The sequence below is a fragment of the Nematolebias whitei genome, chromosome 9 (genome assembly GCF_014905685.2).
Source record: "Nematolebias whitei isolate Nwh7 chromosome 9, NemWhi1, whole genome shotgun sequence".
NCBI lineage: Eukaryota > Metazoa > Chordata > Actinopteri > Cyprinodontiformes > Rivulidae > Nematolebias > Nematolebias whitei.
In genome coordinates this window covers 39,294,897-39,316,181 of record NC_056506.1, presented here as the reverse complement: position 1 = coordinate 39,316,181, position 21,285 = coordinate 39,294,897, and the positions used below count along the sequence as shown (strand labels likewise).

The window sequence follows — 21,285 nt, the reverse complement described above, 5'->3', positions numbered from 1 at the left end:
CATATTCATACAGTAAATTTTTCAGTATCACAAATATCTGTCAGCCACAGTTAAGTGCCGTGTCCATTCCGCAGCATCATGGGAAATGAAGTTATTTTGCCTAAAACGATCATACCAATCTCAAGGTGCGGTTGTAGCTAAAATAATAATCCATTATCGCTTCGGAATTGCTAATACCTGTCTTATTTATTGTTTAAGTAAATATTTTTTCTAAAAATTTAGCATAAACCTTGAAGAATTACCTACAAAGTGAAAACGGCTTCTCTCGTCTCCCCCCTCTGAAACGGAAGAATAGTCGCTTCCGGTTAATGCCCGTCCTCTTCCACTGTCAGATACAGCTGCGGCAACACGCACTCTGACAATCACTGGGCCATAAAACGTCGAATAAAACTAAAAGTAAGTGTCGTAAAGTAGATTTTATGACTTGACATTCATTTGTTTTGTACTGTTGGTAAAACTCTGAGTTTTCCAACTTTTGGAGTTTCTTATCGCCACGTGGCGATAGTTGGTGATTCTGTCAGAAAACTTAGCTAACAGTTGAACAACATATTCCTTAAACGTTGAATGTTCTCGTTCTTGTCTGGATTGTTTCTTGTTCAATTATTTCTATTACTGGTAACATACTCAAATAAACCACCTTTTGCGATTATTGGGGGTGCATTTTATATCTCATTTAAAGAAGGGTTAAACTTTATTTTTCTGTTTTCTTCGTCGCTGCTGTGTTTTTCTCTTTACTGAAGGTGAGTATTGAGCTTAAAGTTGCCTTTAGCTGATGTTCTTGGCCGTATTATTTGCAGTTGTGTGTCTATTGTTGCACAAATACAAACTCTGTTTCATATAAAACTGTCTGCAGACCTGCAAATGGTCCCGTTTCCTGACGTTCTTTAGGTTAATTTAAAAGTTTTATCAAATTGTTTTCAAACTTCTATGTGAAATATTTAGGGTTGGCCTGGTTTAGCATGCTACTTTGAAACTTGTGAAGTATCTAAACTCAGTTTAATTGTTCAACACAAGAATAAACTGTTTTGTATTTTGCTTAAAATGTTGGTATTAAACTGACTTTCTATTTAGAAGAACACATGATCTCTAAATACTAATCACACATACTAAACATTAATAAACAGCTGCCAAAATCATCCCTAAAAAGTTGAATGTATGCCTGTTTTAGGGGTTTATCATTCTGTATTTTGTTTAGTCTTATTTTTCCTAATAAATTAGCATCTAAGATTGCATCTGCACTAACAGGGCTTCCTTTTCTAATTTTTATGCATAATGTGAATATTGATTGTATTTTCCCTCTATAAAGCATTGATGTTGTAGCATTTTCCTTATTAATGCCTGTAAGTTTAATTTGCACAGTAAATTACATTAATATTGACTTCCACAGTTTGTAGCGTGCATTATTCTCGAACACACCCAAACAAAGGTGAGCGCCTCACTTCCTGCTGCACAGGTGAATGTTGAGGAAGCGACATCTTGTCATACTTTACACATTAACAGTGTTTCCTTAAAAAAAAGTGTAAATAAAAGCAATGGTTATGTTCTGTTGATAACACCCACCAAAAGCTGCAAAATATTGTCCTAAAACTGTTTAATTAAAAATAATTTTCCAGAAAGGATAAAATAAGGGCTAATTTAAAAATCTGTTATTTCCTGCAAAAGATAAAACACATGCATCCAAAATGTATACTGAGGAAACACTGCAAATATACAGTATTTAACCCTAAAAGGGTTAAAAGTATTTAACGCTGATTAATTGCCATGTGTGGTATTATGTTACATTTTCCTTGCTTGTTCATTTGCTTTTTCAAAGTCCAGTGTCAGATTGATCCTTTTTTCAGGATTGTTCATAGCTGCCAAGTCTATTCCCGTAAAGTTCATTTCAAAATGTTCCCTTCTGTTAAAGATAAATACCTGGTAATATCAGCTTCTTGATCAGGCTGCAGTGGCGTTTCAAAGATTCTCAGTATGTTTCACTGTGACGCTAATTTCACCCTGAAATATAATTTCTAGCTTCTATCTTTTCTCTCCTTTACAACTTCAATACCCAAGTCAGTAGAGAAGACTCCCATTTAGTAAAGAAATGGATCAAAATCCTCATCAGAGAGAAGTCCCTCAGAATGCTATCCCAGTTGGGGCCTTCAGGCAGGGCAACATTCCCACTGTGGAGCGAGGAATCATCAGTGGGGACAACGTCCAGTTCGGAAGGCTGCGACATCGCTCGCATTTGTCCCACTCGGAGAGCTCTGGCTCTGAATATGAGCGGCTGGGCTCTTCTGTGGAAGCAGGTGGCTCCTATGGCCAAAGCCCTGTCCTCCAGGGCATGCAGGCAGAAGGTAACTACCAGCGGCGACTCCCTTCTGATGGCGATGGACCTCTGTCATCTTCTCCACGGAGCCCAAACGTAAGAGGAAGTTTGACCTTCCACTCCAGACGCGGCCAAGACCTACATCCAGATCAGAGGCCCCCCGTCACCACTGTGAAGGCTTCTGGTACCCCTCACCGTCAGTTAGGTAAAGTCCGAGATCGCACCTCCTCTGAAACAGAGCAGGGGAGCAAAGGCAGCAGAGGAGCACACCCGAGGAAGAGAGGCTTCTCTGAGACTGAAAGCAAGCCGAGATGGGACAAGTATGACATCGCCCACACAGAGAGCAACAGATGTGTGTTTGGCTTATTTAACAACTGTGATTATTTTTATGTCTGCAGTATTGTTTCGCTTTATAAGTTAATGTGTTGAAAAAGGTTCATCCTTTCGATTCAAGAAAGTACTATAACAAAAAGGGTGCTTTATTTTACAGTGTTCGCAGGCAGCAACCGGCCTTTTGTTTCCATAATCCAGACTTTGCAGACATGGCAACTTTGTGTGTTTGAGCAATGTGTGGCTTTCTGCTTGAGTAACTGTTAGCAAATGAATGGGGGGGGAACATTGAGTTAATTAGACGTTACCCATTTTAAATTATTCTGATCTTGTTGTTAGCCTGTTGGTTTTATAAATAGCAAAAGTTGTCTCGTTGACTTAATTTCTTCCCATTCCAGCAACAAGTGTGCCTGTGGCTGCATGACGCTGTAACCTTTCATGTGGCAAAGTCACAGCCAAGCAGCTAATAAAGCCATGTTTTGTTCCCGATATCCTGTCACTGACGGTGCTGCTTGTAACAACTAAACCCTTGTCGTGACCTGTTGAGCAGACAAGCTTTCAGAATAACATTTTTACATTGTCATACATACTGAAGCTTCTGCTTTCCTTCTCAGTACCAACATGAGTGGACTGCAGTGCCTTGCCACAGAAAACATCTGGTTCGACAAACACAGCTACGACGAGGCGGAGAAGTGTTTCTATGAGGGAGCTAATGGCCCCACCACTCAGCAACAAAAGGTAGAGCTTTAGCTTTAAATATCCTAAAATTATTGTGTAGTTTTTTGGATTTTCGTCTATTTTCTGTGACTTGCAGTGTTAGTGGCTGTACAGCTCTCCAGTCGGTGCCCTGTAGGTTTGGGCAGTGGTTATGTCACAGTCTGCCACAGTTCTCAGCAGCCTGGAGCAGCTGTCTGCATGTTAGCAAAGGCTCTCGATTTAGAAGTGGCTTCTTGTAGCGACAAGGGTCGGGTGATTCAGCAGCTGCCTTGACTTGTCACATCATCTGAGACTGCAGCAGAAGATCTGAGTTACTTACTACACAGACCTGGGAGGAAATGAGAGAGATGTAGTTTGCTCTGTCACAGCTCAAAGTTTCATTACTTTTAGTTTTTACAATTAATACAGGGGTAGACATAAAGAAATGTTCCAGGTCGTCCTGCGGTCCAAATCTGGTTGTCCGCAACCTTTACAATAACGAAGACAAACAATCTAAAGAAAATTTTAACAAGTATATTTCACTATGTAGTAGGCATGTTGCGAATTATTGACCTCATTTTCATTTATCGGCTTTATCGTTTCTTCGTGTGTCTCTTTCTACTCAAGACACAAAAGGCTCAACTCCAGTGCTCTTCAGTGACCCCTTCCTTTCTCTTTTCTCTTTAAAATCTGTTTTAACTGTCCGAAATCGCGTTTAGATCGTTAAAAGCAGCTAAGCTGAGAAGCTAAGCTATGAGCTAAGCTAACAGGCTGACCTTAGGGGGAAAACCTCTGTCTTGTCTAAGCTCCAAAATTCACAGTTGAAAGCCATGCCTTCGTGTAAAAAGTTGTTTTTCTCTGCAAAAAGAAGCTGAGAACTTGTTTACTGATTTTTTTTAAATTAAAAGCTTTGTGTGAAAAATGCTACGCTAAAGAGCTCAAACCACACCGAGCGTTCGCCATTTGAGAACCGAAGTGAGACAGCTCATGTCACGTCAAGGGGCCTCCCTCCCTTTTTTCTTAGAGACGCACTCCTCGCTCCCTCACTAGCCATCCTTTGGTTCAAACGGTGTTATACTGCCATCTGGTGGTCAAAAGAAAGTTACTACATGCAAAACAAATTAACCAACATTTCTTAAATTTGACAACAATTACTAATTATTGTCAAATTTCAAACAATATTATCATTTATTGCAATAATTTCTGAGACAATTTCCCAGCAAAATTTGTTATCGAGACAGGCCTACTATATAGGGCCTGCTGTAGCTTGGTCAGTGCAGTGGTCTTGTAATCCTGAGGTTGCGGGTTCGAGCCCAGGTTGCATCAGGAAGGGCATCTGGCGTAAAACTGTTGTCACATCTTTCACGAGAGTTCGCTCGCTGTGGCAACCCCTGAAGAAACGTGCAGCCAAAAGAAACTTACTATTGCACTATATACAACTATTCAGTCAACCATCTTGTGGACTTCTTGGACTTTCCAAGCTACTCACTCTCGCTGACTCTTTCAGGAGCTGCTCTAGAGAAACTTCTACGTCCTCCTCATCTCCTTCTTTGTCATCAGACTTTGCAAGAAAGGCACTTGCAGTGTATTTAAGGCCAAAATGAAAACATGCCGGTATTTGGACTGAATTTTTTTCTACGCTAGATGCAGCCTCTCTCACCATGAGAGACACTCAGGCTGTGCACGCTCAGGAGGAGGCGTGAGGGGGGGATGGGGGCCCTGGTATCAGTTCTGGTTAGGGGTGCACCGATTGCAGTTTTTTGGCCGATCACCAGTTTCTAAAAAGCCTGACCTGCCGATTCTGATTTTGACCAACACTGATTTTGTTTTCTAAGCGACACTGTCAGGTGTTATAATGCACCTTCAATTTTTCAATATTATTTTGTTGAAAAACATACCCTTGAACAATATTATCCTAGAAACAATACAAACTTGTTTTAATTGGCCTAGATGTAATGCTCTGAAATCTAAATGAAGTTCATACAATTGTTATTAAAACTAAAAAAATCAGTAAAATCTGTTTCCCATGCAAGTATCGTCCGATTTCCCAAAATTAAGGACATCGGTGCACCCCTAGTTCTGGTATCTCCCTCGGCTGCAATGAATTGGTCACGTGCCAACACGTTTAATTCATAGATGTTTAATAATGTATTACATGTCAGCACCTTCGGTTAGGTATAGTGAGGTGCCCTCCTTGGAAAGTAGTACAGGAAAAAACTGATTGGTGCTCTCTCACCTGCAGTCTCTCAGTTGGGAACACTGTGCACACTCGCTGTGTATTAGACAGCATGACCCACCCTGCGTTGCTCTCATTGGATAAAACTGCAGCTCTAGTTCTTTTTGTTGAAAGGAGCGTCAGTTTAGTCCCTGTATGATCCTTGGACTGGATGGCTTTAAAAAAGTCCTCAACAACTTTAATCCATGTCTGTTTCACTTGGTTGTCAACCTCGAGGCAAAATCTGGTTGTCGAGATGAGACTAACTTTTGAGGGGGTTGGGGGTGTACAGGTACAGCAGCCGACTTAGGACCAGAAAGTGGCCGCTCGACTCCCAGCCATTCCCACATGTCGTGGTGTCTCTGAGCAAAACGCCCAATCCTTAATTGCTCCCCGGGCGCTTGCATAGCTGCCCACTGCTCCACCTGGGTGGATCTCATGTGTAATGGGTCAAATGCAGAGAACTAATTTTGTTGTATTTGAACATACAATCATGACAACACATAGCACACGTTGTCTCGGAAAAACGGAAAAAATAGATGAACGCAAAATTGAGCAAAGCGTAGTGTGCACGTTGCTGAGAATTTAACAGCCTTTTTGCCTAAAGGTCTTATCAGTGACTATCAGGAGTCTCACAAATAACACCAGAACAGGAAACAAAGATATTTCTGATAAATAGTGGAGGATTTAAAAGCCCAAACTAGATTTTCAGCTGCTAAACACGCCAGTTTCTGTTGTCTTTTATTTGAGATTACATGTTATTTGTGGTCACATAAATTAAAATGATTCAAAGTTTATTCAAAATAACTTTTTAGAGCCTGATTTAATCAATTTTAAAGAGTCTGTTTATAGTTTAGATCAGCCTTTCTAATTGCAAAGCTGACTTTGTCTTTTTTTCATAACATACATCTAATAATTCATAGTAAAATTATCAATTGCCTTAATCCAGGATGGAAATCTGGTGTGATAAAACAAGTGTTGCAAAGCAGAATTTCTGCCTTTAACATTTCACTCCTGGTTTGATGTCGTGTATAAGGGTCATAATTTTTTTTCTTTGATAGTCTTGAATTTGTTTTAACGTGTACATGTAGAATATGCAGCTTCTGGTTTTTGTTTTCATCTTACCTTGTACATAACTGGGGGTCAGGTGAAAACCGCCCAGCAGCCAGCCAAAGGGCGCCAGCAGAAACGGCAGCATAAAAATGTAAGTTAGTCCATAATCGACTTTGCTCTTCAGGTTTGGGAATGTTGCATGACTGACATCCTGGCTGATGTCGAGTTTGTGTCTGTTGTTACATCAGTGTCTGTTTCTCTCCCCACATTAAAACAGACACGTGGGCAGATACGATCAGAATGATCAGTTTAGGTTGATACTCAATATTCTTATTGGTGTCATGGCTTAATGGTCACCTAATAAAATTAAACTAACCTACTGTATTTCTTAATATATTGTGTATATTTTGTGTGTATTGGTGTATGTGATCAAAGTACGACGTGTATTGTGCATGGGTGAAAAGGATTTGCTCTTTTAAAGTAAAAATATAATAAAGCACTGTGTGTGAAAAAGCATGCAGAGCATTTTGTAGAAACAATTTAGTTTTTTTTTGGGGGGGGGGGGGCAAAGACCTCACACACCATTTAAGAAAACATTCTCACTTTTGTTTTCTAAAATATAGTGCGAAAATGCCATTGGGACAGAACTTAGACCTGCGTGGCTTCATTTCTTTAAACGTTACAGGTGCTTGCGTCCTGTCTTCAGATGTAAAATGGAACTGATGTTGCTTTTCTCACCTTCTACATAACTTATTAGATTGTTTTATCCTCCCACAGTCATCCTCACACTCGGAGCAGGAGCTAGTGACCCGCATGAAGAGCCTGGAGCTGGAGAACCAGACTCTGCACAAAGGTTTGTATTTTGTCTTTAAACAGCATCTAAACTTTTGCACACTGGTGGGAACAGCAGAGCAAAGAGATGACTTGATGTGGCACTTATTGAGTGACTGAAACCCACCAACCAGTAAGGTGTTTCTCGGTCCCTTCATGCCAGAGGTGCAGCTCTTTGTCCAGTTAAAACAGTGTGACACTTTGTTGTGTTTGCATGTTAGTGGTGGAGGAGATGAGGTCAGCCCTGCAGAAGCTGGAGTCCAGAGTGGTGGTCCTGGAGAAGTCTCCATCACCAGCAGCTGTCCCATGTGCCAAGGTAAATCAAAGTAAATGGTTGTTCTCTGTACATGCAGCTGCAGAGACTTCAGAGTAGCACAATCTTCATCATTCTGCTTTACACCAACAACTTTCACTGGGTTGAATGTTTCTAAGTCGTTTGCTTTAACGGCTAGGCTGCACCAGTGCAGGCAGCTCCAGCCAAACAGGTGACGGTGGAAGACGATGACGACGACATAGACTTGTTTGGCAGTGATGAGGAAGATGAAGAGGCAGAACGCCTCAAGCAGGAGCGTCTGGAAGCTTACGCAGCCAAAAAAGCCAAGAAACCTGCTGTCATTGCAAAGTCATCCATCCTGTTGGATGTCAAACCTGTATGTATATTTCTGAACTCTACCTCATTGGTTTGGTTGGAATCGAAAGTTACTCGTTGCCTGGAAAGACTAGACAAAATCTGGTTGTATAGAAGTGCTACGTCTTCATGGAAGGCTGATATGTGCAGAAGAGAAGGTGTAAACACAGCCAGCGCTCTGATATAGATTTTTGGTCTTCCCTCCCTCCTGTGTTTCCTTAGTGGGATGATGAGACCGATATGGCGAAGCTGGAGGAGTGTGTGCGCTCGGTGCAGATGGATGGGCTCCTGTGGGGAGCTTCTAAGCTGGTTCCAGTCGGTTATGGCATCAAGAAGCTGCAGATCAACTGTGTGGTCGAGGATGATAAAGTTGGCACAGATATCCTGGAGGAAGAGATCACCAAGTTTGAGGACTATGTAGGTTACATACATTTTTTTTATGCATTTATATTCACATTGGATTTTTTTTTTCTTTCAGGCTCTCAGAATATTTTTTTATTTTATTTAAATTGCCTGCGTCAATTAAATTTTGCTGCCATTCCTGTACGAAAGACCTGAATAGAATTTCATGTGTTGGACAACGAATGGTAGTAATTAACAACAAAAAGGTGTCCAGATACTCAAAAACCAGGTGTCATGATCACATGCACTCTTTAGCCTGTTTACTGTAAATTTGTTTACCTGCAAACTATAGAAGAGCAGTGAATCATGGAACTATCACAAGGTTTAAATTTGTTCTTGGTCAGCTTGAATCAAATTCTGCTCAAAATTATTCTGGATTAGTTTAAAGTCAACTTTACTTGTTTTACACTGTGCCCTAATTAAAATGAGTAATGTAAAATAATGTAACAGGGTTGTAACCCGCAGTTAAACAATTTTATGCAAACTAATTTCTCATTGTGTAGTGCTAAAATATGCTCTAGATAATTCTAAGCTAGTGCTGTACCTCAGTCTTGTCGAAGCTCCAAAATTCACAGTTGAAAAACACGTGCCTTTTGTGTAAAAAGTTGTTTTTCTCTGCAAAACGAAGCTGAGAACTTAACTGATTTTTTTATTTTTTTTATTAAAAGCTTTGTGTGAAAAATGCTATGCTAAAGAGCTCAATCCACACCGAGCGTCCGCCATTTTAAGAACTGAAAAACAAGAAGTAGAGACAGCCCATATCACGTCAAGGGGCCTCCCTCCCATTTTTCTTGAGACGCGCTGCTCGCTCCCTCACTATCCATCCTTCAGTTCAGTCTTATACTGCCATCCAGTGGTCCAAAAAGGTACTAACCAACTAACATGAACAGATTTTTGTTGACCTTTGATGACCTCTGGAAACATTTAATATCTTTGAAATTATAGCGGCACAAACAAAAATTTTACTGCACACGCCAGCTTAAACGTAGAACAAATGTTTGGTTCCAATTTTGTCTGATTTGAATAAAGTGGGGGGGCTGGTTGACCTTTCATGACCTCTGGAAACATTTAATATCTTTAAAATTATAGCGGCACAAATGTTTGACCCCAATTTGTTAGATTTGGGGGGGGGGGGCAACTTCACTCAGGTCCACCCGCATCATAATTACTGACTTGTTTTCAGTTTTGTCAGGGAAAAAGAGCATGTTTAAACAAATCTTTATTAAGTTTACATGAAGTGAATAGTATTTCAGTTGAACACAAACGTTTGTCTTTCTTTCCTTTCTGCAGGTCCAGAGTGTCGACGTTGCTGCCTTCAACAAGATCTAAACTTGACTACCAAGTCTTGCTGCTACTCCTATGGTCAATAAAGAGCTGAGTTGTGAGCACAAGCTTATCGTAGTTTCATTACTTCTTTCAAAACGATATTTACAAGCCGACGTGTAAACTACTGCTGAAGCAGCACACATGGTTTCACAACTAAATGGAGCACAGCTTCAAGGTGGAGCCCAGCCCCACCCAAAACCCCGGGTACACCGGCTGGATGAATGTGATCCTCTCTTTGTGAAGCAGAGCCATTGTATTTGAAACATTGTAGAAAGATAAAGTTCCACCCCTGAAATCCAGATACACTCCTATTCTGCTGCTGCAGGGAACGGCGATGCTCGCGCCCTCCTTGTTGTGCTGAAACGAGCAGACTTTGTTAATGCAGTCCAGGCTCCAGGATTTGGCGTTGTGTCCCAGCTTGCAGTCGCTCCCTCCTCCGATCCTGTTCATGCTTTTGTAGCATACGCCAATCGAGACCCCTCCGCTTCCAGCCCACTCCACCTCCCAGTAGCACCGTCCAGCCATCCCAGCTCTGCACAGGACCTGGGCCCAGCTGGTGAAGCGGTCCGGGTGGTCGTGGTAGGGCTGCGGCTCGGAGCGAGTCGTCACCACTCTCCGCTCGTCAGAGAAGGTTAGGTAGGCGTTGGCGGTATTCGGGTCCAGAGTGACTTCATTGTAGTCTGAAGAGGATTCATGCATTATTACAGGTTTATACCAAAACAATGAAATGTAGCGACTGCACTCACAATGTAGAAAATCAGCTCGCGTCTTTGGTTCAGTGTTGTACGGGATGTCTGGGTCTTTAGCTGTTGGTTTTGGAAAAGAAAAAGTTACTACTTCCTTTTATCTCCAATTTAAGCTCAACTAGCTGAAAGGCCTCACCTACCTTTAGCCTTATCAGTGGTGTTCAGATTGCTGCTGTCTTTTAGTGAGCTTACTAAAAATACAAACAAATAATTTATAGTTGCTAAAATATCTACAGAAATCTGCTTTTACCATAGATGTACCTTTATCTGATATTCTGTAGAAATCTTTGCCAAGCGTGTCGTCCAGGCTCCCCTTTAGATCAACCAGACTGTCCCGCATGGTTTTATACATCAAATACGTCAGAGCGTCCGTGTTCAGCATCTCCACCGTCCTTAAAGGGAAGTGAAGAGACTGGCTCTTCTGCACAGCCAGATCGGATCATTACCAAAAATAAAATCTTTACGTTTAAGCATTTAACAAGTTAAATCCATTTATAGTTTTAGTCCATTTAACATGCATAGAAATTAAATTACACCATATCAACTTCATTATTTACCTACACCTTTTGCAGTAAGATCAGGAATTGTTTAAACTGAGTGAGAATATTAGAGTAAAATGATGTTTCATCTGGAGCAGAACTGCCATGTACAGGACAAATCTCTGCAGATGAGGTTCATCGAGCTGCTGATCATACCTCAAGATTCCTGTCACCTGCCTTTGTGGAGCGTATGTAAATATTTAGGATTATCCTAAAACTCAAACCAGAAATGACTCTTTCAGGCACAGTAAGCGTGGAGTTCTGCTATTTGTGTGCTAAATGGAATAAAAGGCATTTTTATTAATCTAATTCTAGATATTATCAGAGTATTTAGTAATGCATTACAAGATTGTTTTCTAGTTTTACAGGGAACCTGTGATTATAAGAACATTTTCTGTCCTAGAACTTTTAGGTTTCAGCTCAGACTCGGAGCCTTGTCAGTGGGTTTTTTTTTTAAAGTCAAGTCGGAGCGCATTTAAAACCGAAACGGTTATCAAAGTGCTTTATAACATCCAAGGGAGTAAAATAAATGAAAAAAAAACCCACTAATGATAATACTGAAGAATTAATAACACACATTTAAAACAGAAGAACACAGAATAAAAAACCTCAAGTCAGTTCACTGAAATGCCTGTGAGAACAATGTTTTAGCAGAGATTTGAACTCGGGGAGAAGATTTGCAGACGATCTATCTGCTCCCAGCTCTAACTTCTAATCATTTAAGACTTCAAATTTTATTTTTTGTTATTGCCTTTGTATTTATTGCAAATTCTCACCAGAAGTTGTTTTTTTTTTCTTCACAGCTTTATGAAGACTTGAACTAAATAAAAATAAATCACTTACCCAGTATAGTTCTATTAACACTTTGGGTAAAATATTGTGAATAATCTCTCTAGTTAAAAAAAATCAAATGTTTTAATTTACCAGGATTTTGTATTAGAAGCCAAAATAATGAAATTAAAAATGTCCAAATTAGCCTTTATTTATTTATTTTTCGTCTGCTCCCTTCAGGGGTCGCCACAGTGAACTAACTCGCACAAAGACTTGGAGGTTGTTTATACGTCGGACGCTCTTCCTGACACAACCACAGACACCGAGCTACCACAGCCTGTGTGGAGCAGAGAGCTGCTATCTAGGGCGCCCAGGGGAGCAGATGGTGGGGCTTAAGGGCCTTGCTCAAGGGCCCAGTGTGGGGCAAATGGGGGTGGAGACAGATGTGGATGCTTCACCTTTCCCACCCACAGTCTGATGTCGGTCCAGGGAATTGAACCGGCGCTATTCCAATCACAGGCCCACCTTCTCTAATCTTTGCACCACCACTCCTCAAATTTCAAATTAGCCTATAAAAACAATTGTTTTAAGTCTGCAAAAAAAAAACAAACATTAAGCTCAAGACTTCTGAGGGCAATTAAGACATTGGTGTGGTTAATCACAAACACCTCAGCTTCATTTTCACTGTAAACAGTTTTTTTTTATTTTGTTTGAAATATTAATACTTTGTCACAATCTGATGGTCTTCTGCTATGTTAGTTATTTTATGACAACAGAAGCAAGATTAGACAACTGGTACCAGTTTTTCCCCTAAAAGGTCTTATCAGCTTGACTTTGCCTCGTACCTGGAGGAAGTAGATGTCCTCTGTGTGGGAGAGCCTCTCCAGCTCGGCCTCGGTCCTCCTGAGCTCTTCTATCTCCTTCTGGATCACCTCCAGCACCTCCTCAGCCTGGCCGACCACCACTCTCTCCTGGACTCTGAGCTTCTCTTTCACCTCGCTGCTCTGCTTCTCGATAGATCGGATCAGCTTGGTGAAAACCCTCTCGCTCTCCTCCACCACAGCCTCCGTGGCATGCTGTGAAGGTCAAAGTTACCACTTCAGTGTCACAGCAGCATACTAAACCCTGCTTGGAGGAAATGCACTCGCCTTGATGTATTTGATGGAGTATCTCAGTTCCTTCTCGGTGTCTCTCAGTTTCTGCACGGACTTTAACGAGGTTTCCTTCAGTTTTTTCTACAGGAATGCAACAGATGAGTGAAACAGGGAAGGCTCTCCTGCTGCTCATATCAGTTTGCTTTGAGAGGAACATTTTGATTTCAGTCGAAATAAATTGCACTCTGTTCATCAGCAACACCTGAGCATAAAGTACACCTGCAGGACTCTCCCACCTTCTGTGTTCACTTTTTTAACTTCTGCAGCCCTCCCTTCACATCAAACAATACAAGTTTAGCAACGATTGTGCCTCTGCTTGAACTATAGAACCAAAACGATTAGAAATGAGTCACCGTATGGCTTTATTTACATGCGTCAGATTTCAGACGTGTACTGTGGAGTTTTATCATTACATCCACAGCAGTGACTTGTGTTTATTAAATAATGGCTCGGACTTCCTTTATTTAACTATAATCAAAAGGAAGGCTGCGAAAGCTTCCTGGAAACCTTTGCATTGCAGTTTGCATCAGTTTACCTTCATGAAAACACAGCTCGAGACATTTCACACAGTCAGTGACTCGGCCTCTAGAACTCCAGATTTATCAGGTTTTAAGGTCATTAATAGTCACCTGTACATATAATATACACAGACTTGTAGCTACTTTCAAACACTTATTTGACAAGATGAATTCAAACTTAAAACATCGTGGAAATGCATTTTCAAAATAGGACTTTATAGATTTATGTTCAAAAGCTTAAAAGGTATAATCCAACACCAACAAGCTACGAATAAATGTGTTCCAATTTATATCTTGTAGCTCATCTTGTGTTTATATTTTATATAAAGTATTGACACTTGTCAAGTTTATGCCGAGGATTTAAAAACATTAACATTTGTATGAAGAGATGAGCACAACATGCACAGAAAGCAAGGTGAACCGATGTCAGGAAATCTGAAATCACTGCAGGAAGTTACTCCTTGGTGATGCTCGAGATATTTTGGCTTCTTACATTTTAAACTGTTTTTAATATATATAAATAAAAAAGGGACTAAAAATTGTATTATGAGGATGTTGGTTTATAATTTGTAATGACACTCAGACTCAGTGGCCACTGTTATAAAGGACAATCTTGATCTTAAATAAAAGATCACATCTGTAAATAAACGTTACTGTACCGGAGACCGTAAAAACTGCGGAGTGGCCCTTTAATTTCAAATATGTCCTTTCAGGAACACACTATTTTTTTTTTTTGCATAAACGCTGATGTTAAAATGGTGTCCGCTCATTTTATGGCACAAATAAACTTTAGATGGAGTGATGTTCATTAAGGTTGAACTTTGAGGAAGGAGGTTTGAGCTCACCTGCTGAGTGGCCCGCTCGTCCACCACAGACACCGTGTCGTGGCCCCTGTGCCGCTCTGTGACACACACTGAACACACGCTGTGCTGGTCGGTGCGACAGTACAGCCGCAGCAGCTTGTTGTGCTGCTGGCACAGCTTCTCTCTCAGCTTATCCGAGGCCGGGATCAGCTTGTGGGCTTTTTTGTGAAAGCGCACTTCGTGGACTTCCAGGTGGGTCACGCAGTAAGACTCCAAGCACACGAGGCAGGATTTAACAGCTTTCCTCTTTCTCCCCTTGCAAGCGCTGCATTTCACTTCCTCTGCTTTGGCGGCTTGAGCTCCACTTTTCAAAAACTTTTCCACCACTTCTGCCAGAACCGTGTTCCTGCTCAGCAGCGGCCTCGGATTGAACACCTGCCTGCACTGAGGGCAGCTGTAATGGTCCTTCTGCTTCGCCGTGTTCCAGTAGTCTTCAATGCAGTCCAGACAGTAGCTGTGCCCACAGGGGATGGTAACGGGGTCCCGTAACACCTCCAGGCACACCGAACAACAGAACTGGTCCTGGTCAATAGAAATAGTTGCAGCTGCCATTGCATGAACGCTGAACTGGAACAGGAACAGAACAGAAATGGGTGTAGCTCACAGGTGTGCTAACAACAGCTGCTCAGGTTTCACCTGTTCCGGCCTGAAGCCTCCAATCACAGCCGGCAAACCTACAAGAGACCCACCTCTCCTAAACACACACACACACCAGGTAAGTTCACCACAGGTGCACTGACCTTGAAATGTAATTCTACACTTGATGTTTTACTGGCAAACATGGCGTCGTGTTTGTGTGGGAAGTCTGCTTTGGACGTCTGTATTTAAATAGGGAAATGTGAACCAATTATACAAACACAACCTGGCAACGTTTGCTTCTTTTTTTTTTTTAATGGAGAATCACAAATTATGATGTTTCTCTCACAAAAAACAGACAATTTACAAAGTTTTTGTTGTTAAAAATGAGGAATAATTATAAAAGCATGCAATTTAAAACAATACAAAGTGATCTTTGTGGTACTGAAATAAATTGTAGTGTCAATACTGACTGTTGGAGTTTAATAATAACTTAATCACATAGTGAGGTGCTCTCTTTTATTTTTCCACTACATTTGTATACTAAAATGACAATTTATAATGCCAAATAAATAAGTGAATATTTCAGATTGCTTCATTCGTGCCAGGCTGTTTGATGCTATTCAGCCTGTGTGGGTGCATCATGTGAAATGTTCAGTTTCATATCCAGTCTTTATTTCCTCCTGGAGAAAGTGCGGCGCTGAAGGTGTCTCTGTCTGGATCCTGAGGAGAGCTTGGAGCCTGAGTGAACATAGAAGAGGAACGTTCAGCACCCTGACGATACAGAAACAGGACAAAAAATAAAATAAAAAGACTGGGAACGATGCAGTGATGCAATACTGAAAAACACCTGCTTGTTGTCCAGATTGGAATTTTCTTTTAATTTATATTTATTTTGCCAATTTAACTTGGATTTAACCCAGAAGATAAACACTGCATGAGTTAAGTGATGGTTCAATTTACCAAATGGTGAAAAGGCAAACGTGGGTGCAGCTGGTCCTGGAGTAAGGAACGGGTTCAGAGGATTAATAGGAGCTTGATCGAGATCGAGAAGAGGAATCACTGCAACAGCAAAGATAAAAAAATAAAGAAATCAGAATTACAGGAGAGTCACATTCATTCATTTATACAAGTTAGTCTCATTGAGTCACAAGAACTCATTTAAAGTCACAATATGCTGCATTCATACAGATTCAGCAAACAACTCTGTAAACAAACACAACTCTGTAAACAAACACAACTCTGTAAACAAACATGCTACATTTGGCAGCTGTGGCTGAGTGCTTAGAGCAGTCGTCCTCCAATGCAAGAGTTGCGGGTTCAATTCCACCAACAGTCACATGCTGAAGTGACCCTGGGCAAGACAGTGAGCCCCTCATTACCTCTGATGTGTCCCATCAGTGTATGAATGTGATAAAGCTCTGATTATTCTTTGTATAGATCCAGTAGTGCTGTGTGAATGGGTAAACGAGGCACAGATTGTGTTGTAAAGAGCTTTGAGTATCTTGATAAGATAGAAAGGTGCTGTATAAGTACAGTCCATTTACCATTTACCATGATAAAATGGTGTAAAAATACTAAACAGGAACATGGCTGCGTTGCTTTTTGCATTGAACGTAACAGTTGTTTAAAATCCCTCAGCGAGGTCGAGCGCTTCAGACCCACAAAGGGACACGGCTGTTACATAACACACAAACATATGAACCAAACAGGTTTGAACATATGTACACATCATATTGGTATGTTTTTGTACAACAGGTGTGTTGTGACCAGAGAAAAACAAATCTCAAAAAAGAAAAACATTACTTCACATCGGTGAATGCCCTAAATTTCTAACCAAGTTTATTAATTATTTGATATTTTACATTTATGCTGTCGGTGACAAAACTTTATGTAAGTTTAATAACCATAAAACACACAAGTCAACAAACTAAATGTTTTATAATTAACATTAGGCAGAGCTTTGCTCCCTTTATTCATAACCATGTTACATTATTAATATATTTCCCTAATATTTCACAAAAATCATGTTTTTTTATGTAGATGAAAGAATCAGAAGTGACCTAGAATCTTACAATCACTGCATCCCATTTGAATAGTAAAAATGATGAGACAGACATCACCCAGATTATTCTCGAAAGACCCAAACACAACGTACAATCTGAGGAAAAGCAGTTTAACATCATTTTCTCTGCCACAACAAAACCAGTGGATAAAAAGTAAATATGGATTAGTATGTGAAAGGACAGCTGTGCACAGTATTTGCCTTTTTCTTTGTATTTTATTACTAGATTTTAAGTACTGAAACATTTTCTTCTCAAGCGCTTTGCACAAAACATTCCCACGTTGTACTGTTTGTTTGTTCACAAATGGACAATAAAGTTTCTTGAATCTTGTTTAAATGTATTTTTATCCAGATTGAGGAATCTACGCCACTTGAACAATGAAGGCTTAATTTAATAGGAGTTTCTAAAAACTTTTAAAACTTTAAAAGGATTTCTGAAATTCTTTAAACTTTTTACTAAAATTTTGTAATTTCTCAACCAAAAACACAAAGTATGACCATCTTAGACCATCTTAACACCAACCAAACTGGTTTGTTCCACTTTGGAGGAAGCTGTTGGGGGAAGAATCAGTTCTGTTGTGCGTTTCCTTGACTGATGAAGCCTTCTGGATGGAAGGCGAAACGTTTCAGCACAAAAAAAGAAACTGTCCAGATGACCTGACTGAAAAATGTTGGAAAGCACAAAGTACTTGAATCTGTAAAGTCTGGACTTTTTTTGCACTTAAAACACTGGATGGCTTGAAAGTTGTGCAACAGGCTTAAAACATAAAGACGTTTATGGATTGAGTCTAAATGTGATAAAAACCCGCTAAAAGACAAACAGAAATAAAAGACACGCGTGAACAGACTTACTGGTTGGTGACTCCATTTGTGCAGCTGACCCAGTCTCACCAGGGAAGGCAGCCTCACACTGAACCGCAGGATTCTGAGGACCTACAATCTTTACATCTTTGACTGCAATAAAAGAGAAAGGTTAGTAAGGGAGAAAGGAAGAAGTCGCTTGAAATGTCCCTTAAAGTGCATCTACCTTTCTCATAGATGCTGACAAATCCTCCCTGACACACCTCCTGTAGCAGTCCCTTAACATCCGACACAGCTGTCAACACCGGGCCGAAGGAGAGACCCGGGTTTGCAATGAGAGCAGATGAAGCTGACAGCTCAGGTGGAGCCTGAAGGGACTGACAGCTCTGAACAGAAACAAAAAGGATAAGACGTCCGACTGTGTGCAGCTGAGTCACCCTCCTGAGAAATAAGTTTGAGGGATGTTACCTGAAGGAAATGGACAGGGTCCTCGATGTGGGACAGCTGGTCGAGTTCGGCCTCGCTCGTCTTCAGCTCTGCGATTTCCTTCTGGATCTTCTCCAGCAGCTGCTCGGCCTCGCCGACGGCCGCCTTTTCCTGGGCTTTGATTAGTTCCCTCACTTCGAAGCGCTTCAGCTCCATGGAGCGAATGAGTTCGGTGAACACAGCGTCGCTCTCCTCAGCTGCAGCCCGAGCCGAACGCTAGGGGAAGACACAAAGCAGCAAACAGCTGCTTTTAGGGTATTCTCTAGTGTGCCAGCTGTTGCGTACATGAAGAGGGAGCTGAAGTCCCGTCATGTGAGTATGAGCACTTACAGTCAGAGAGAAAACTGCTTGTCTCAGCTCCTGTGCCTCTTTTTCTTTTTGCTGAATCTTCTCTTGGGAACTCTGTTTCATGTCACTGAGCTGCCTCTGAAACAAAATGTTGGATTATTCAAATTAGAAGTAAAATTTACTAAATGAATACATCGCAGAAACACGGACCACGGTGTGTTGTCTATTAAAATCAATGAACCAGAACTCCAACCCCCATAAAAAAGCACAGGTTATTAGACTTGGCTGTAAATCAGGTCAGATTTGTTTGTTAAAATAAGTATAAAGTACTCTAGTCTGGATTAAAAAGGTTGAACTTTTACCCACAACAACTAAGAGGTTTAAAAGGTCGTTTTCTCAATTTTAACTTAATTTTACTTCACAATAAAAAGCACAGATTAAATTTCCCCCTTCACTTTCAACCTCATTAGCTCAGTGCCAGGACAAATCCTATTTTGTTATTATTATTGTTGAAGTATTGTGAGGAGTCCTGACTGTGTTTTTTTTAATATATTTTCATTTACTCTTTAATTCTATACAGAGAATGTAAGCAAACAGGCATTAATAAAGTATGTTAATACTGAATTACAAACTAAATATATTAAAAGATAGATTAAAACGTAACAAACACCGATGAATCCCGGTTGTTCATATTTAACACTACATAAAGGCAGCAATAGATTTGCTGTGATTTGGCTTTTATTAATTAAACATGTTGTTCTTCAAGGTTCATGCTCAATAATCCCGGTAAAAAAAAATCCAACAATGTTCAGTCAGGTCATCTAGACAGTTTCTTATTTGTTGGGAGATGTTTCGCCTTCATCCGAAGAGCTTCATCAGTCTGAGGAGTCACAAACTGTTTTCCCCACCAAGCAGCACACTCCTTTAGTGGACCAACCAGTTTGCTGGTGATAAGATGGTTTCTGGGGGCTGTCCTCTCCCTCGTCGACTCCTCCCAGGCGGACACAGCCAAAATGGTTCAAGACATCAAAGTTCATGCTCAATAATCCAAGTAAAAAAAATCTAACGACTGATGAAGCCCTTCGGATGAAGGTCGAAACGTCTCTAAAAAATAAAACGAAACAGTCCAGATGGCCTGATTGAACATTGTTGGAGACGCATGTTCTTTCTTCCTTCTTCTTTTGGCTGCTCCCTTCCTCAGGGGTCGTCAACTAACTCGCACGAACATTTGGCAATTGTTTTTATGCCGGATGTCCTGACACAACCACAGACCACTGAGCTACCCCTCGTGCGCAGAAAGCTGCCATCTAGAGCACCCAGGGGAGCAAGGGTTACGAGCCTTGAGTGGGACAAATGAGGGTAGAGGCAGATGTGGAAGCTTTCCCACCCACATTTTGATGTTGTCAGTCCAGGGAGTTGAACCGACGACCTTCTGATCACAGGCCCACCTTCTCTAACATGTGTCCCCACTCCCCCACCCGTTGTTTTCTGCTTCTAACACATCAAATTAAAGAGCTGACTGTTCTCTTGCTGCTTATTGTTGTATAATGATCCACCTTTAAAAAGCTCATTGACTGTAACAGAGCAACTATGTTGGGAATGTGATGCACCTAAACATGAATGTTTGATGCTGTCATTACACCACCTGGGTGTGTTGTATCTGTGTCTTCACCAGCACCGTGTCGTGTCCTTTGTGCTCGTCTGTCAGACACAGGCAGCAGATGCAGCACCTGTCGTGGCGGCAGTACACCTCCAGCAGCTTGTCGTGTCGGGGACAGATCGTCTCCTGCAGCCGCTTGTTCGCCGACACCAGACTGTGCTTCTTAAAAGCAGCGGACTCGTAGTGAGGCTGGACGTGCACGTCGCAGTAGGAGGCCAAACAAACCAAGCAGGACTTGATGGCTTTGTTCTTTCTGCCGACGCAGACGTCGCACTCCACGTCGTCCGCTTCGGCTAAACTTGGAGTCTGCTCCGCCGACAATAGGACATCGTCTGCTTGGAGTCCCGTTTCCTTGAACTTCTCCACCACATCTGCCAGCATGGTGTTCCTGGCGAGCGCTGGCCTCGGGGTGAAGCTCTGTCGGCACTGCGGGCAGACGAAGACCCCGAAGAAGTCGTCTTGGTCCCAGTAGTTCTGGATACAGTCCGAGCAGTAGCTGTGTCCGCACGGGATGGTCACCGGGCGCTTTAACACGTCCAGACATATGGAGCAGTTGAACTGGTCCCTGTCCAGTACAACTCCGCCTTGAGCCATCTTTAAAAACAAAGCAGAGAAGGTAAAAACTACGGAAAACTCGAGAAGTCCGTTCAAAACACAGCTGCTGCTGCTTCGTAAACAGGAAGTGAAAACTGATGGAGGCGGAGTTAGAGCAACGACACCGGAAACAAAAGTGTAAGAACTAATGCGCATGCGTAAAATAAGACCACGCCCTAAATATAATCATGTCTACGTCCGTTATTCATGTTGCTACTTTTAATCCTTATGCTTTTTGTCAACTTTTGTGTGCAAAACTATTTATAAAATTCGTTATATTTGTTTTATACGTTGTGATGCGAAACGTTGTCAACAATGTTGTTGGATGTCGGAATGAGTGCAGAGCACAGCTGAAGCATGGACATGAACACTGTTTTGATTAACGGAATTTCAACGAACCGGAAGTAGGCATAAATATATTCTAGACCAGTGTTT

The 21,285-nt window shown here is 41.3% G+C and overlaps 3 protein-coding genes across 5 annotated transcripts; 1 reads left to right on the top strand and 2 right to left on the bottom strand.

Annotated features, from left to right (window-relative positions):
* The first annotated feature begins 313 nt into the window (after positions 1-313).
* Positions 314-9,854, top strand: eef1da (eukaryotic translation elongation factor 1 delta a (guanine nucleotide exchange protein)). 3 transcript variants are annotated; one of them, XM_037682335.1, is made up of 9 exons: positions 314-396; positions 2,053-2,628; positions 3,253-3,376; positions 6,697-6,753; positions 7,380-7,455; positions 7,655-7,749; positions 7,886-8,083; positions 8,284-8,478; positions 9,754-9,854. In XM_037682335.1, exons 2-9 carry the CDS (start codon positions 2,084-2,086, stop codon positions 9,790-9,792), a joined length of 1,329 nt encoding a protein of 442 aa, XP_037538263.1. In that variant the 5' UTR covers positions 314-396; positions 2,053-2,083; the 3' UTR covers positions 9,793-9,854. The 3 variants fall into 3 exon arrangements, with proteins under 3 accessions (XP_037538263.1, XP_037538265.1, XP_037538264.1); XM_037682337.1 differs by lacking the exon at positions 2,053-2,628; XM_037682336.1 differs by lacking the exon at positions 6,697-6,753.
* LOC119415180 (E3 ubiquitin/ISG15 ligase TRIM25) lies at positions 9,841-14,952 on the bottom strand. Its single transcript, XM_037682333.1, has 7 exons — positions 14,363-14,952; positions 12,994-13,080; positions 12,691-12,921; positions 10,797-10,956; positions 10,676-10,726; positions 10,536-10,595; positions 9,841-10,469 (listed from the first exon to the last, which is right to left on the bottom strand). The coding sequence occupies exons 1-7, from the start codon at positions 14,930-14,932 to the stop codon at positions 9,943-9,945; spliced, it is 1,686 nt and encodes a 561-aa protein (XP_037538261.1). The 5' UTR covers positions 14,933-14,952; the 3' UTR covers positions 9,841-9,942.
* Positions 14,953-15,251: 299 nt separating this feature from the next.
* On the bottom strand, positions 15,252-20,850 carry ftr67 (finTRIM family, member 67). Its single transcript, XM_037682334.1, has 7 exons — positions 20,242-20,850; positions 18,639-18,734; positions 18,291-18,524; positions 18,049-18,208; positions 17,874-17,975; positions 15,920-16,018; positions 15,252-15,697 (listed from the first exon to the last, which is right to left on the bottom strand). The coding sequence occupies exons 1-7, from the start codon at positions 20,848-20,850 to the stop codon at positions 15,630-15,632; spliced, it is 1,368 nt and encodes a 455-aa protein (XP_037538262.1). The 3' UTR covers positions 15,252-15,629.
* Between the last annotated feature and the right edge of the window lie 435 nt (positions 20,851-21,285).

Bases quoted from the DNA above. Each gene is read 5' to 3' on its own strand.
- LOC119415180 (XM_037682333.1), bottom strand. From the start codon at position 14,932: ATGGCAGCTGCAACTATTTCTATTGACCAGGACCAGTTCTGTTGTTCG. The intron at 13,081-14,362 runs GTGAGCTCAAAC...GCATTCCTGTAG, and splicing joins ACGAGCGGGCCACTCAGCAG to AAAAAACTGAAGGAAACCTC. The intron at 10,470-10,535 runs GTGAGTGCAGTC...AATCCTCTTCAG, and splicing joins GCGAGCTGATTTTCTACATT to ACTACAATGAAGTCACTCTG.
- eef1da (XM_037682335.1), top strand. From the start codon at position 2,084: ATGGATCAAAATCCTCATCAGAGAGAAGTCCCTCAGAATGCTATCCCA. The intron at 2,629-3,252 runs GTATGACATCGC...TTTCCTTCTCAG, and splicing joins AGCAAGCCGAGATGGGACAA to TACCAACATGAGTGGACTGC. The intron at 6,754-7,379 runs GTAAGTTAGTCC...ATCCTCCCACAG, and splicing joins AGAAACGGCAGCATAAAAAT to TCATCCTCACACTCGGAGCA.
- ftr67 (XM_037682334.1), bottom strand. From the start codon at position 20,850: ATGGCTCAAGGCGGAGTTGTACTGGACAGGGACCAGTTCAACTGCTCC. The intron at 18,525-18,638 runs GTAAGTGCTCAT...GTCTTCCCCTAG, and splicing joins AAGCAGTTTTCTCTCTGACT to CGTTCGGCTCGGGCTGCAGC. The intron at 18,209-18,290 runs GTAACATCCCTC...GTTTCTGTTCAG, and splicing joins ACCCTGTCCATTTCCTTCAG to AGCTGTCAGTCCCTTCAGGC.